Source organism: Amphibalanus amphitrite, unplaced genomic scaffold (assembly GCF_019059575.1).
Source record: "Amphibalanus amphitrite isolate SeventyFive unplaced genomic scaffold, NRLGWU_Aamphi_draft 000287F_arrow, whole genome shotgun sequence".
In the NCBI taxonomy this organism is placed as follows: Eukaryota; Metazoa; Arthropoda; class Thecostraca; order Balanomorpha; family Balanidae; genus Amphibalanus; species Amphibalanus amphitrite.
This window is the reverse complement of record NW_024881782.1, coordinates 296,844-313,140: the sequence shown is the minus strand read 5'-3', so window position 1 is coordinate 313,140 and position 16,297 is coordinate 296,844. Positions and strand designations below refer to the sequence as shown.

General features: G+C 50.1%; 2 protein-coding genes across 14 annotated transcripts in view; one reads left to right on the top strand and one right to left on the bottom strand.

The window, feature by feature from the left end:
- Positions 1 to 994: 994 nt before the first annotated feature.
- Positions 995 to 4,669, top strand: LOC122387469 (uncharacterized protein NMB1327-like). Its single transcript, XM_043377711.1, has 4 exons — positions 995 to 1,287; positions 2,885 to 3,026; positions 3,387 to 3,519; positions 3,780 to 4,669. Exons 1-4 carry the CDS (start codon positions 1,135 to 1,137, stop codon positions 3,877 to 3,879), a joined length of 528 nt encoding a protein of 175 aa, XP_043233646.1. The 5' UTR covers positions 995 to 1,134; the 3' UTR covers positions 3,880 to 4,669.
- Positions 4,670 to 5,373: 704 nt separating this feature from the next.
- The window catches only part of LOC122387466 (protein grainyhead-like), a 71,844-nt gene continuing 60,920 nt past the window's right edge, over positions 5,374 to 16,297 (bottom strand). For 4 of the 13 annotated variants that reach the window (XM_043377690.1, XM_043377693.1, XM_043377695.1 and 1 more), the window contains 10 exons: positions 14,088 to 14,199; positions 13,441 to 13,535; positions 11,746 to 11,802; positions 11,249 to 11,353; positions 9,420 to 9,599; positions 8,461 to 8,516; positions 7,639 to 7,770; positions 6,987 to 7,149; positions 6,777 to 6,841; positions 5,374 to 6,609 (listed from right to left, as the gene is read on the bottom strand). In XM_043377690.1, coding sequence (XP_043233625.1) covers positions 6,483 to 6,609; positions 6,777 to 6,841; positions 6,987 to 7,149; positions 7,639 to 7,770; positions 8,461 to 8,516; positions 9,420 to 9,599; positions 11,249 to 11,353; positions 11,746 to 11,802; positions 13,441 to 13,535; positions 14,088 to 14,199 — 1,092 coding nt within the window. In that variant the 3' untranslated portion in view covers positions 5,374 to 6,482. Of the gene's footprint in view, positions 6,610 to 6,776; positions 6,842 to 6,986; positions 7,150 to 7,638; positions 7,771 to 8,460; positions 8,517 to 9,419; positions 9,600 to 11,248; positions 11,354 to 11,645; positions 11,703 to 11,745; positions 11,803 to 13,440; positions 13,536 to 14,087; positions 14,200 to 16,297 lie in introns of all 13 variants that reach the window. The other 9 variants (XM_043377692.1, XM_043377694.1, XM_043377701.1 and 6 more) reach the window with 3 other exon arrangements.

Sequence of the window (16,297 nt, the reverse complement as noted above, 5' to 3'; positions counted from 1 at the left end):
TTTGACATTTGCGAATGCTTTTTTCGCCAATCACATGATTTAGATTGAAGCTATGCAGTCTAGTGCACGCTGTCCAGCTGTTGGCTCTCAGCCCGTTCATTAACTGTGGTTCGTGTTTCGCTTCCTTTCGATAGCCCACTACCCACTGCAGCTTCGCTAGAATATATTTTTATGCCATAATTGTGTGCCCCTTCCCAGCTACCCTCCCCTCCTAGCAGAGTCCAGTGCCCTCAAACGCTGGACTCGGCTTACGAAGGCCGCAGTCTGTGGCGCAACCGAAGTCTGCAAGGTCGACTCATGCGCTGTCAGGAAAGTTTGTGTAAAATAGTAGAGGTGTTTTGTGCAGCACCTCCGCAGCATTACTTTGTGGACGTAACTCGACACTGAGGAATGTTTGGTGGTGCGAAATAAGAAAAGCAGACAGACGATTGTTGATTGATATGCTTTGCTTTGTCAATGCAGACCCGTACCATATTTATGGCACGCCAGACAAAGGTTCTGGGCCAAAGCAAGCTAAAATAGAGCAGCAATTGTGCACGTTAGGTTTCGCTGCCATTGGCCGAATGACTAGCTTGAATATATGTCGACAAAAAACATTAGGTAGCGAAACATCTTTTGTTCGAATATGACGCCTGCTTACGTTGGTTCATGGTTGCGCAGTTTTTTCAGCTCCTTCATATTTTCAGAATCCGTACTTGTTGGCCATGTGAAAAACATCGATACCTATGAGCTCAATTCCATCCCTCATTGCAAACTAGTCATCCAAATGGCGTATTCTAGAAGCAGAGTCAACTGCGCCTTAAGAACTTCCGGGGCTAATTGCGTCATCCACCTGGAGGGGGAGGGGGGGGGGGGGTACGTCAGGACCGGGGTACCGTCGGTGCCGTGCGTCGCGCAGCACCGTTCCGTATTGCCACGTGCCTCACACCGGTCGTGTTGTGGCGACGGGGGCGGCTTATCGACCGCACCGATTGGGACCTCGGCTACCGACCACACTGCACTGCTGCGCCGTGATTTTGGCGGAGTGGTGAGCAGCTAGACCGGAGGGTCTTTTCTCGCCGCTGATCCGTAGACTGGGTGGGACTTTGACTGGTGGTTTTTAGCTGGTGAACGTGACTGTGACCTGGTGATCCGATGGCACCACACTCTGACGTGCGTCAGAGACGTCGGTCGGTAGGGGGGCCGCACTACCAGCCGTTGGACTGGGATCCGTCGCTTCCCTACGGAGGAAAGGTGTACCTCGCCAGACGCAAGAAACCCGATACGTGGCTCTGCATTCTTCTGGAGGTCAGTGACCGGCTGAATACTGGGTCAGGTTGACCGGGCTGTGGCATGGGGTATGGGAAGTTGAATATGTGTGAAACCGCGCTTTCAGTCTGTTCATTTGATGGTATCAGTGATGGTGCTTTTAACTAGGAGAGAATTGTATCGTGCAGACTAGATAATTAAAAAATCTGTCTGACCTATTTTCCTTGTTCTTGGATTCTGTGTCGAACAACGTCACCAATCAGTGCCGTTAAGATGGAATGACCGCGTCGCACATGCCTGGTCTCGGTCGTCATCTTTCCTCCCGATCAGGAAATATCCCGGCCCGTCTGCGCTTGGACCTGACCTAGCTCGACGGGCCTCCGAGATATGAACTACTGGAGTTGGTGCAGCGAGTGAGCAGTATATCCTGGAACGCCAGACAGTAGCCTGTGGGCTGTTCCCGAGCTATGTCTAAAATTCTGTTTTTTACTGTCTGGCCTCACACGTGTAATGTGCTTGTCACAAATGACTTGCAGGCAATGTCCTATATTAATCGTGTAACTGCTTTGTTAGCTTGTGGTTGCCAACGCTCGATTTTTGGAATTTCTGGAAATAAGTGGCATTGTCTCACTTTATCACACAAAGCCTTCAAACGTTGCATTTTTGTTTGCAAAAACTGGTGGCATATGCAGTGCTGTATGCGAACGATTCACTGGCTTTGCGATAGTTTCTCATCAAGACGTGTCAAATGAATGTGACCTTTAAGCCAACTGGAAAACTTGATAGGGATCATTAATTATCCGGAAAGGGCTATGCCTCATGTCAGGCAGTCTCTTTAGTTGAACGTAACATAGAGGACGCACCTCGTCGAACGTGCATACGTAAACGTACAACATACTCGTACGTACATTCTTTGAAATTTACAAAGCAAGTGATCTGCATGTGTGCCTAGGGTAAACATTTATTTTTTGATGGGATCTTTTACCTGCCTTTCATGTAACCAAGCCTTATGTGGACGACTGAAATTGCCAAATCTGCGAAAAATATGCATGTTAATGAAATCAAAAGAAGCGGTGTCTCTGCGTGGCTCGGACTGTTCAGTATTTGTGAAAGACTTTTGGGGGAGCTCTTACGTTCATCCCTCTCACTCGCCGAATGGAACGTGTTCTTGCTTAGAGCGGCTGGTTCAAGTCTGCAGCAGGCAGCATGGTATGGACTTTAGGTACTGGATAGCACAAAACTCAATACAAGGACAACATGCGACCACGAAAATAGCATGCCGGGAACGGGAAAACAAACACAGAGGAGTAGCAGGTGATATGGTTAATAGAATGGCTGTTGTGCTTGACTGAGGAAAAATCAAGATATATAACTACATATGTGGTGGCAGGTGATTTCGGGGTTTGACTCTTGATATATAGTTGTTGGATATGACATGCGATCTCATCAATATACCAAATAGTTGATCGCCGCTTATTTCATAAGATACCCAGCAAGTGGGTGCACTTTTTTGACGATTTTATAGCCACATACACAATTGAAAAGTACAAATGAGTGCACAAATTATCTGGATACACCTATGTAGGCATGCGGCAACTGGCCCGGACAATCACTAACATTCGCTCTCACTCTCCAGGTGGTGGCACTCGCCTTCGTCGTCTCACTGGGCTACTGGTGTTACTACCACTTCGATCATTTCCATTTTCATGTGACCCGGGCGTACGCCCACATAGGTCACACGGAGGCCCAGCATCTGATCGGTCAGCGCTACCTGCATGGTGAGGCCAACAGTCGAGGCGACCCGGTGGCAAGGGCAGGGGCTCCACAGGGGGTGGCAGCGAAGTGGTGTTTATAGTACCTTTGACTTTTAGGTGTTGGTCAGGGTAGCAGTTTGGATACTGAAACATAAACGTGAGCTGAGGGAGAGCAAGTACGCACTCTCCGTATTTTTACATAGGTTTTATCATAATATTTATCAAGTCATCGGTAGGAAACTTTTATTTTTTAATGTTGTTTCACACTACATAGTACACCAGTCTGTAAGGTAAAGTACGATACCTGTATGCTGCGAAACATAACTCAATTATAACAATCTAGTTACCGTGCGACAGTGAGAGACCCTTATCTTCCGATGGCAGGACGAGGCGTTGAGAAGGACCACTCTGAGGCGATGAAGTGGTTCAGGAAGGCGGCCGACCAGGGCCACCCGCACTCCTCGTATAACCTGGCCGTTGGTCACCTGCAGGGGCTGACAGAGGACCTCCAGCCCGGGTAACTAAAACGGCACCGAATGCGCATGTGTTCAGTGGTGATGGTCGTATGATAAACATTGAACGGTGCTACTTCGAGTTGTATTTATATTCCAAAGTTGACCCAGTTTTATCGGGTATGATCCATGACTCAGATGTTGTGCCACAGATCTCCATATCGCTTGCAACACACAAGTAAACCTACATGACTGTCAATGCCAAGTTTGTTTATCAGATGCCTATTGCCTGACAGCCCCTGAGCGTTGTTATTCCTTTTTACAGAGAGGCCCAGAAGCTGATCGAGCACGCCGCTCGACAGGGGGTACCGGAAGCCTCTGATATGATGGACTCGTCCTGCGTCTGGGGCGATTGTGAGCAGTGACCTCGGCAGGTCAACATCAGGTCACACACATGTAAGATGGTCGGAGGTGAAATACTCTGAGTCAGCATCGTGATGGTGGTTTAATAAAACGTCCTCAGTCCCATAGCTCATCATCTATCAAATGAAGCATATTGCAAGGAATGGCAGCACATGGTTGTTGGCGATTTAGAGCGTTATTTCTGTCGTGATATTAGTTACGTTACTGTAAGCGCCTCGTTACCTAGCCTGCTCTCAAGATGTGTGTCATTTCTCGAGATCTAGGCGTGACTTCAAGCCGCGTGTCATTTCTTGAGATCTATATCTGAGAAGATACTCGGAGCCAGGTTGTGTCTATCTATACCAACAGTCAGAAGAGGACATCCTTTACTGTCAGTCTCGAATGTTCGGTGTGCCGAATTCGGGCGATGTTGTTTGACTCGATTTTTGCTTAGATGCAGCTGTATCATACGCACAACCTTCCGCGCTTGCTGTTATGTTTTGAAGATTTATGCATTCTCATGCACTTTTGTCTTGCCTCATTGTTGTATTCTGTTTATTTCTAGCGTCTCGAGTGATAATTAGATATTTCCTTTTATTTTGCTAAGATCATGCCTTACGACTTAGACTTAGACAGCGGCCATGAGTCTGTATGAGTGCATGTGTATGTTTGTTTGTGTGTACGGGCTTTGAGCGTATTTATCACGTTATTTTATGTTATGTCTCCCATGCAGAGTTTTAGCCCTGTACGAGCGGCCGTAATAGCCACGAGTGTATCGTGGATGGCTTCAATACACGTCTATGTCTATGTCTATGTCTACGTTTTGAGTGTATTTATGTAAAAAGCATCTGATTTGGGTTGAGTTTTTTCAACTTCTGACATCAATGGAATATGAAGATAACTATAGACTAACTAAAGTTATAGGTTTATCCTTAAATCACGTTTGGCCTTCCGTGGCTGAGCCGCGAACAGTGCTACCGCAGTGCCTTATTAGACGATATAGTCGTGTTGGACGTGCGCGTCCCGATCGACAGTGCGGTGTTTGGGATGATTTTGTGTTCGAGATATCGGCAGGCAGCGATATCTACGACGGACCTCGGATTGATGACGTTCTCAGCATACTTTGTAGAATTTAAGGTGGTAGACGATACGAACACAGTTTGTTTGAAAATAAACAAGTGTTGAAAGTCACTGTTTCCGCCTTCCGAGGAAAGCACAAACAGAATGATTTGATACTCTTTGTTAGCATCATTTTGGTCGTGGCCCGGGATGTTCGCGGCTTATGGCGCATGCTATTTTTTTAACCAACCGAGTTTCCAACCAACCATCTACACATTGAGATTGGCTGCACTTGTGGGTTGAAGCAGAACACCACTGCACTACCCAGATTCAGGCAAGGGTCACTTCTAAATTTTTGGATGTAAAGGCATGTTTCCAAGTTTCCTATTGGTGTACCTTTGTCATGTGGGTAGGGCTAGATCACAGAAAGCTCTTACCAAGACAAGAACAGCACAGCACAAGTTCTCTGAACAACTGTATTGTATAGCGTACTTTAATCTAACAAGCTCGCTTGCTGAAATAGAAGCAGCTGGCACAATGCTAAAACAGTGGCCAATAAATTACATTTACAGCACTTTGAACGTCCTCCCATGTAAATGAACCGCACCGGCCGCCCTTTCTCACATGGCAACGCACAGTCCAACCGTCAATTTCATCAGAAAGGCACAAGTACATTAAAAACGAGCCGTCACTGACAAAATTTACAAAATAGTTACAAACACCACCAGTAGGTGGCACTGCAGGCGGCCTGTCGAAAACGACTTGGTTCTCGTATGACACACGTTCATCTCTTCATGACACATGCATGAGCAAAGATGGGGGAACGACGTCACAAGAATGAACTACTCTACATGATGAGCTTAGTTCTACACGACGCGAAGTCTAACAGACCAGCTGCTGCACGAGCTTGTGTTCCTCGCCGCAGCCCGTCTGGTCCCGTCACACTTCACAGTACTGCTAGCCCACGGGTTTGGCACTGTGAATTCATGCGGGTGGTGTGTGTATATGTACATTTTACAACCATCACTGTCACACCTTATAGTCTACGTTCATGTGGCTGCACGGGCCCAGCCGGGGCCGGCACAGCTCGGTCAGATTTTGATATCGGTCTCCGCCGCCGTCCTCTGGTCCTCGGTTCAGGTACGAGGCCCTGGGCCTATCACGGGCCCGGGGAACGCGGCACGCGCCGGACTGACAAACCTCCTCACACCAGAGCGAGCCGCCAGACGCGTCAGTGATAAAACATCGCGTGCGCTCTGTCCAGCTCTGGCACGAATTCGAGATCCTAGCGTCGTGCGACGCAGCATCTTATCCATATCAGCTGTGTACAATATCAAAAAAGGTCAGGAATACACATTCGCCCTGACCTCACGCAGTCAGCAAATCAAACTCGCCGTCCCACGCGCATAACACAATGAAATATCACAATGTTCACGTCAACATACAAAATCAACATCTCCACCGCTACAAGCAACAACAAACTAACACGCATGCAAGTGGCAGCGCCGCCGAAAACGGGCGCGACCGCCGCACCACCTATCGGCCGGCATGAGAAGTAGAGATACGCTCAGTCTCCGACTTCGATGAGTGTGATGTCGAACGCGCCCTCCTGCTCCGCCTGTCTGATCTCCAAAAGGAAGGTGTCCTCGTTGCAGTAGTGCGCGATCATGTCATCATCCATCGTCGCTACCACTCTGCAACATACGAGTACGGTGATGAGTTGACTTCAGATCGAAGCAGGACGAAGAACAGGCAAGGTTGTGGTACATGGGGTCATCCATTGTCAACGATATGCAATAACCAATACCATGCCTATTGCCTATTCAACAAGGCGTATGATGAGGGATGGTAAGCCACTTACCCCTTCTTGTTCTTCCGACAGAGTGTTTGAGCGCAGGAGGCACTGATTTTGTACTTGCTCTCAATCTGGAAGATACAGAAGCACACGTCAGTCGAGGTGCGTAAACGCTCTAACTTCAGGAGCCAATGCATAGTGGCTGGCTGTCAGTCGTTTCGTAGCTCATAATCACGCAATCACCTAAAACACCGCGACACCTATAGCCGTACTCACCGCGTGCAGGAGTCCGATAGTTGTAGGTGGCACCACGTGCAGCGGTGTGTAGAGCTCCTCCCGCTCCTGACGCACATACAGCATCACCCGCTGGCTGAGCGGCGGCGAGAGACGTGCCCTCTTCGCCCCCGGAGAAAATAGGCCATCCTCGCTCTTCCTATCCCTGCAAACCACCGACAGAATTAAGTGACATGTGAAGGGGGACTGCAAAACATACGCATTACATAGTAGGGGAAAGTACAGGCGGGGTCAAGTAAAGGAACCTCTCCCTGCCAGGCGGTGCGACTGCAGCTATGCAAAACACACCACATATCTGTCCTCATCGAGCATTCACTGTGGACCCTTCCCGATGCAGCCGCGCCGATGCAGCGCAATGCTTTCAGCGCGACTGTTGCAAGCGGTTGACAATTTATCTTCCGTGCGAGCATTTGAGGACCGTATTCATTGCAAGCGTCTCCAAATCGTGCACTATTAGCATCCAGATAGCGCATGGCTTTGCCGCGAGCGTCAAGCGGGTCGCGCTCGGCGCTTAGCAGCGGCACGTGCAAATGCAGAGGCGCAGGCGGCAGCGGGGCAGTCACAGGGGCGGCGGCCGGGGCAGTGTCAGGCAGCGGCGGGGCAGTGTCAGGCGGCGCGGCGCGGGTCAACTCACCCGTCTGCTGCTTCAGCGGGGAGCGTCGGGAAGCTGTAGTGAAACTTGAGGGTAGCGGGGGCAGCGGGGGGCGGCGGAGGCGGCGGCGGTGGCGGCGGCGGCGGCGCGGGCGAGCCCACCGCGTCAGCACACCTGGTGAGGCGGCACAGCCAGACGGACGTTAGTCACGTGACACAGCCAGTTAGTCACGTGACATGCCAAGCGGCGCGACGTGCGCTGGCAGCCGCTCATGCAAAGCTCGGCGCTCGGGGGTAAGGGATGGGTAGAACATCATCGGATATGGTGACGCTATGGGGACGGGAGCGGGGGTGGTAGCATTGCAAGCTCGGGGCTCGCGTATTTGCAATGGCCTCCCTGGGTGGCCTGCTCAGCATGGCACAGCGCGGTGCAAGCTCGCTCGTGACACAGAAAAGCTCTTCAGTATGAAATGTTTGGAAAGGCTACTTAACTTTTCTTATTAGAAGGCTGCAGTTTTGAGCTGCATGAAAACGGAATGACATAGGATGTTTAGGTTAGGAGAAAAAAATGAAACCTGCTTTAAATTCATTAAACGATATCAGAATCCCTGTACATCATTAATATTCTGCTCGTCATTAGACAGTGCTAGATGACAGTTTATCAAAGCAAACATGCCTGAGCTTACAAGTATTGACAGTAAAAACTATTTTTTTTTTTTAGCAAGCAGGCAAGGCTTACAATGCTGAAAGCTTGATGAGCAACGAGCACAGACAGCATAACAGTGCAGCGCGGAAAGAGACAGAGCGCAGAAGAGAGATTAGTTTACAGGTCTGCCGACAGGCAGCGGTGCAGGCGACAACTTACAGGCTTCCTTCGCCCTCCTGCTGAGCGTAGTAGTTCTGCAGCTCCATGTTGCCAATCTGAGAACATACGGAACATTATAAATTGTATGATTAATGTTTTTTTCTTGAACCGTTTCATTTGTAGGTATACATTTGCAATGGAAGGAAAACCCGTTGCAGAACCCCGACGCATTGTTTTGCAGGATTTCTCATGAACACGCCACAAAGTTCCAATATGTATTAATTGTATTAGGTAAATGAGATTGCTAGCAGGATCCAGCATTTGGGCTAGATCCAGGTGTCCCGAGACTGCAAAAATGCATAGGAACAAACACCAAACGTTTCGTTCCCCATGAGACTGCATCGCTGCACCCCAGACTAACACCAGTTTTGGAAGCGTGTCATGCGGCACAGTATACCGCTCCAGGCATTTACGGTTCGCCGCCGCCCGCCGACATCGGGGACTAAAACGGGGGCTATAAACCTAGCACCAGGCGTGGAGTTGAGACTGCGATTGTGGTTATAAAGGCAGCACCAGGTTCCTCTCGACTTGGCGGTAGATTTTGCTAGTTTGGAGATAGGAGAATGCAGCAACAACGGTTCTTACGTCTGTCTTATCCATGGTAAACTAGCCCTAGCACCAGTATGAAACTTACCATCGATATTCCTTTCCTTTCATCCCTCGTGTTTCGTCAACTTCTCTATTCTATTGTCCATTTCCATCTCTCCCTCCCTCACTCCCTCCCTCCCTCCCTCTCTCCCTTCCTCTCTCTCTCTCTCTCTCTCTCTCTCTCTCTCTCTCTCTCTCTCTCTCTCTCTCTCTCTCTCTCTCTCTCTTTCTTTCTCTCTCTCTCTCTCTCTCTCTCTCTCTCTCTCTCTCTCTCTCTCTCTCTCTCTCTCTCTCTCTGTCTCTCTCTCTCTCTGTCTCTCTCTCTCTCTCTCTCTCTCTCTCTCTCTCTCTCTCTCTCTCTCTCTTCTCACCTTCTCCGGGTCATCGCTTGGCTGGAAGAGTGTCGGCGGCTTGGTGGTATCGGCCATCGAGTAAAACTCGGAGCGCTCGCACGAGCCGTGGTACATTTCTTCCATCTTTTTCCGACCGGTGGCCGTCATCTTCCGTTTAGAGGCGCGTCGCTCCTCGTCTCGTGTTTTCCTCTCGGCTCCCTGTTGAGAGGAACGGAGTGGTCAAAACGTGGGCCAAGCTGGTCTGTGTGAAATTGAAGGTCAAATTGGGGAGTGTTGTGTTGGCTACTACATTGAACAATGTCACGTTTGGAATGAGTTTTATCTTGAACTCTTTGCTTTTCAGATGCTTGAAAAGTGTGTTTTTAATGAAAGACAAGAAGAACATCTGTGCCCGCATATAGTGACTGAGTGTGCTGGAAGTTAATTAGTTGCTAGGCCGCAATTAGTTGTCTAGTTTCAGCAACTTTATTTTTGAACCCGCGCTGCAAACATCACCACATTTGACACATTTACACATGAAATTCGAACAGAATGCTTCTTAACCGTCTCGGAGCAGCATTTCTAAACTACTGTCTATCCCAATGCTGGTACATTAACATGTTCTGAATTACTAGTCGACGATGGATTTTTCATGTTTCTTAGCTCTTCGACACCAACAGCATAAATTATTCCGGCTGGAAACGGTTTCCACTGCCGCCGGGGATGCGGCCCATCGTTCAGTGCAGCCCAGCCCAGTGAAAGGTCTGAGTCCCGGCCAAAGGAGCGCACCCAGCTGCGCCGGTGGCCCCGCCGAGACTGCCTTTTTAGAACAAGGCCGAGATGTATTCTCCGGCGCAGCATCAGCATAAACCCCGACATAACGCGGCATTAATTTGGGACTGACGGCCGCATTAGCGCCGCAGCGGAGTGTCGTTAGGAACTTTGTCAGGTGCCTAAACCGGGACATGCCCAAACCGGGCATGCCTAAATCAGAACATACTAAACACGGTCATGCTTAAACAAGAACATGCCTAAACCGGCTCATTCCTAAGCCGAAGCAAGCCTAAACTGAGACTTGCCTAAACAAGAAAATCCTGAATCGGAACACGAATAAAGCGGGATGTAATGAAGCAGCTTTGAATCGGGTGGGAGCGGCACTAAACGGGAAACGAAGTCTCTGCAGAGCGGGGAAAGGACGAGGCAGACACCTCCCCCAGGGCGGTCGTATCCCGTGGGTCGTGTCCTTTCGATCATGTTCCATCGGTCGGTCGTGCCCCACCGCTCGTGTCCCACCGCTCGTGTTCCATCGCTCGTGTCCCGTCTCCCGCGCGCGGCCCCTCCCCGGTCGGCAGCTCTGTGCCCGCTGCAGCCATTGGTCGCCTGTCATTACGGCCATGACAGATGGCCCGGCCGGTCGGGAGGCGGCTGATTTATTGCCAGATTGTGCAGGGCGGCTACTGCCAGATCGGCTACTGTGTGGTCGGGTAGTGAGGGGAGGTGCTGGGGACGAGTTGAATCAGAGGAGTGATTGCAATTGAAGAGTTTTTTTTTCTAAGTTGCCTTGAGTCATCGTTTATGATATCATGTGCATTGTGCAATGTGGTATTTCATTTCGAAGGCTTCAACGTTACTGAAGAGAATGCTCTTCTTCAGCATAAGTTGAAATCTTAAACAACTTACGTTATCGGATGATTTCAAAACATCATCTGCATTGAACTTTACTCGGTGGCAACCTCCACGCATACTTTGTGCAATTGCATACTTCTAACATCCTTTCCCTTATAGCTCTGTAACGTAATTCGATCAAGCATTTCATCACAGCCATTCATCTCTTGTTGACTGATCTCTTCTGCTGCTGACGTGCTTACCTTATCGCAGAAGGACTTGACTTGGCAGTACGCGCGGTGAGAGACAGGCGCGTTCGGGTCCCGATAATCCTCGTAGGTGTCGATTTGAATGTGCAGCGGAAGTCCCTGTGGCGGCACACCAATACCGTCATATGACGTCACAAGGGGTAGTCGGGTACGGAACACTGCACGGCATCGAGGCAGTTCAAACATTTCACGGCGCCTTTACGAGTGAAAGCATGCAAAGCTAAGCCGCCGAATGACGCTTTGGACCAAGAGGAGCAAGTGATGCAACTCCTTTGTCGTGATCGGTACGAACCGCAAGCGATATTGAAGTGCAACAACGCATCTTACATATGAATGTGGGTGAACTGGGTCGACAGTTCTTTAGCTAAGGACGATCCTTTCCTCATCTCACCTTGACGCCTTTTTGGCTACTGAAGTCAGTACTAAAGCACTGCAACGCGATGCTTATCTGCAATCAAGGCGTGGTATCAACAATTTCCCCGTATGCTCACCTTAACTCCCTTTTGGCTACTGAAGTCGGTACTCAAGCACTGAACAGCGATGTTGATCTGCAAAGCCATTCGATACGCCGTCAGAGAACAGTCATGGCCGCTGGAAGAGCGCTCAGATGAACGGCTAGAGCTATGCCAATTCAAAAGCTGTCTCGTTTATAAAATGAGTCGGCACTTATGGCATGATATACCGCAAAGCATGAACACTCAGTAGCGAAACGAGCACGCTCGTGGCACGGACTGTAAAGGGGGAGATTTTGTGGTGATTGCTGATCTAGCGCGCCGCATTTGGGATGAAGGCTAGGTTTCAGAACCAGAGAAGTGCATTACTCAATCCATCCATGGTCTAGGGACTACGAGTGGCCACCAAGTTGGCCCTGTCACAGAATCAGGCCATGCATGGGATGAATTTTAACCCGGTCTCTTATCTAAAGTGTCCGCTAACTGCAGTGAATTGAGCTTTAAGCGGCCATCGTCAGTGCAAATCCTAATAGGGACAATGCGGCGCCCGCTACGTGTGAGCTACGGCGCCGGGCGATAATGTTGCAATAGATTACATTACTCCAAGGACTACCATTAACGATGCCTCCAACTCCCGAGAGCGAAACCATTACGGGACGATCTATTTACATCACGAACATGGCCGTTCCGCTTCGGCGCTCTCCTGGCCGACTCAGGCTGCTCAGGAGACGTGAGCGCAGCCCCTTTTGTCATTAACTACGCCACTGCAGTGGGTTCTCAGGGGCGTATATCCACTGGCCATGCAGCATGTGTCTCCGTTGAAACGCCATGTAGAGATGAACGAGTTACGGGACATTGCTGAGCAGCTTAGAGTGGCACAGCCCACCGGACTTATGACCCGGCCGACCATCTGTCTTGGATTAGGTGCACAATGCGCACTGCATATGCATGCTCAGAGATTTAGCACACTTAGTTGATCATACTTCAGCGTTTTACTTTCAAAGTGGTGGTCTCCATCTCAATCCAATGCAAGACTCTGCTGGAAGTATGAGATATTGCTTCTACATTTAGCAAAACTTAATTCTAAAATTAATTTTGGATGTATTTATATAGCGCCAGCTGCAGTAAACACACAACTCTGACAGCGCGCCCTGAATTTTATATCAGTCCCGGCTGTGCTGTGGGTCCGACCCCGGCCATCCTTTAGCCCGCCACCCGGAGGCGATCGGACTCCTCTTTACGGCACGTCCAGGAGTCATCTCCCAGGTACCAGCGGCGCCCGGGGGTAGCGTCCATCTCTTCCGCGCCAGGGGAGGGCCCGTGTCGCAACCGGGTCCAGCGCCGAGCCAAGGCCGACAGCCGCGCCTGAGGCGCTCCGGGCGCCGCGGACACGCTCACAAAACGTAACGGTCCCGTGGGAGAGCGGGACGTACCCAGGGAGGGTGCTGATTACTGCCGCGAGGGCTGCCCGATAGGGTTATAAGGGGTTAGCAATGGCCAGTAAAACGTGATTAGCTTTGCATCTGCTCTGAAAATGGCAATTTTGGGGAGGTGGGATTTTTCAGGAATGGAGGCTTAAAAAAATGATAAAATATTGTATGACCGGAACGGAACACAAGAGGATCCGGCTGCTTAACTGCCATTCAGTATCTAGACCCTCTGCTAAAAAATAATCGGATTCAACTGAATTGGGTGTGCGTATAAAGTACAACAGAGAAGAGCGTTGAAGCTTACCTTTCCCGAGCTCTCCAGTGGGTTCCAGTAGACAGCGATGGCGTTGTGAGCCAGCTCGTCGATACCTCCGTACAGACCAATGCTGTTCTTGGTATCTGCGAAAGACGGGCAGTGTCAGAGCTGGGAGGGTGTTTTAGAGCTGTAAGGTAGTCAGGCCTGGATGAACTGCGATACTAAACCCAGGCCGAGTAGAAGTAGTAAACCTAGAATGGTTTGTCTATAATTTACGCTCGGTTTCCAGTGAATCAAGCACTGTTAAACCAAAGCTAGATCAGCATAAAACAGCAGTAAACACTTCGATCATAGTTTGTTCAACATCATACGATTGCAATTATCTAGTGGCTTATGGTAAGGTCTCACAACTAACCATGAAACCTGATTACTCCTTATCAAATATTCCCTTGGGCAGCCAGTGCTCGGCAATCGCACCTCATGGGAAGAGGAGCCTGAACCCTAGTCGGGACCTTGAAAACCTTACAAGAAGTGAGATCCCTCTGAGAATCCTACCAGAAGTAAAAATCCTTAGAGAAAAGAAATTCCTCATATAAGTGAGAACCTTCTGAGAAGTGATTACCCTCAGAGAAGTCAGAACTCTCTGAGAAGTGAGAACCCTCTAAGAACCCTCTGAGAACCCTCTGTGCACGTACCGACATCGAGGATGCGCTGTTTGACGCTGTGCTGCCGGCTGTGCCAGAACTGCCAGGCCTTCAGCTCGTCCTCCGGCGTCTTCTCCTCCCGGAACACCAGCAGAACCACGCTCTGTGAGAGCAGACGGAAGGAGGGCGTCACTGAGAGCGTCAGAGGGGCAATATGGTAAACGCAGTAATACTGAGCATATCATCTTTCAGGTGCATATTGAGTGTATATTTAGGTGTATATTAGCTTAAGCTGTGTCCCATGTGCGGTTCCTTTTGGAACACACCGGACATGATATTTACGCAGTATTATGAAGATCTTAGAGACAGTGGTATTTCTTAGTATTCTGTTTTGTAATGTGCAATAAAGTCATTTGACCGCTGTTCATACGGTAAAATGCTAAAGGATACTGCCTCTGTGTCGCAAAACCCGCACACTTTGGGTGTGTAAATACGTCTATTTCATAGCAGCAAAAGTACGATAGTTTGTGACGTGTTGCCGATATCTCACCGATCATTTTCATTCATATGGAAATAGAATAATGCCCGTGGCCCAGTCATATAATCAGATGGCTCGACAACCGCTACCACACAATATGAGCCCATCACCGCTAGCACGCTTGTCTGAAAGCCCACTCCATTGACTGGCAAAAATAAATAGTCCGTAATTACAGCGTCATGTGTTTATCTCCGGTGCATCTTAAAAGATCCTAAGCTGACGACAGCCTGCACGGCGTAGTTTGAAACCAGTGTGGGAGATCGCTTGAAATATACATAACCACGCATGTGGTAAGGGAATCAGCGGTGGCGGATCCATGCCGCCCCCGCCCCCGCCCCGTCCAGAGCGGTACTCAATCATCGCCCACGCGGGCTCCGTGGCCGCCGCGCTGTGACTATTGTTTGTCCGTGCTAAGGATACTCTCGTCAGCTGTGTACTTGTCGCACGTAATCTCTGATCAGCCTGGAGGGGCGTGGTTCAGTCACCTGCGCGTGACGACCTCTGCGGTCAGGTCACTGATCCTGCTGTTTTCCTCAGTCGTCGATACGCTTCCGCTGCTGTTTGTGGTCCTCCGGAGATCACTGATCAATGATCTTCTCCGTGTGGTAGCTACGCTCATCGTAGCCTCGCGGAACAAAAACTCCGGTCCGGAGATCATCGTCGCGGCGGCCGCTCGTCATGCTCAGTCCAAACGGACCCGAAGGCTCCGTCGGAGCGACTTTTTGCGACGACAAACGTCGTTTGGTATTCATGGGGAGCAGTGTTGCAACGGCGCCTGTTTGTGAACGTCGCCGGTGCGCAAAGAATCGCCGCAGATGCGCCGCGCAGTTTACCGCAATCAGGCGAGGCGTGCCGAGCGTTTTTTACCCATCGCGTCGATTACGCATAATTAGGCGATGGCGCTCACGACAAGAGATGAATTCGTTTGTCGGCCGTAGCGCCGCGGGACGCGGGAGAGGGCGAGGATCGACTCCTCTCCGAGCTGAGAGGCGGCCGGGGAGCGTGGGTGGTCGAAGTCAATTGGCAGCGATCGCCGGTGACGAACAGGCGCGTGACTTGCATTTCCGCAGCACCCAGGCGGCGGAGAGATATGATGTAAGGAGACGAGAGGAGACGCGGGGATATTCGGAGAGGACCGGAAGGGGGAGTGAATGTCATTTGGTAGTGATGTATTCGTGAACTGTGACGCTGCGGAACGTCAATGATGTATTATGCCGGCTTGGGTTTCGCTTGGCTTGGTTTTGGCTTCCGGTTATCAATTTTCCATGGCAAACGATTGATGTAGTAAGGGCGTAACGAGCCAATGCCAGTCACCCGCACACTCAGCTGTTATGCTCTAGCCTTGATGACCAATGCGCAGCTTCTCCCGACCTTGCGGTTCACAAAATGGCCATGTTGTTTACGGAACGTGCGAGTCGAGGTCAGCACGCGCAGTGCGTGGTCCCGGGAGTCTACCGTCCGCCCTCGCGGTGACCCTTCGGCTTACAATCTCTGAAGCTTGAAACGCCTTCGAGCAGCTCCAAATCCTCCCTAATCTGTTTTGTGATGAAGCCTCGGGCACTAACACGGGGCAGGGCAGCCTCCAAGGTCGCAGCATCTCACACGAGGCGGGTAGTAACAGGCGTTCTCTCTGACTCTGCATATTAAACGACCGCCGAGGTCGCCCATAATGTTTCAATCAGCGATGAAGTCGACCGAACCTCGTACACCATGTGTCTCGTAC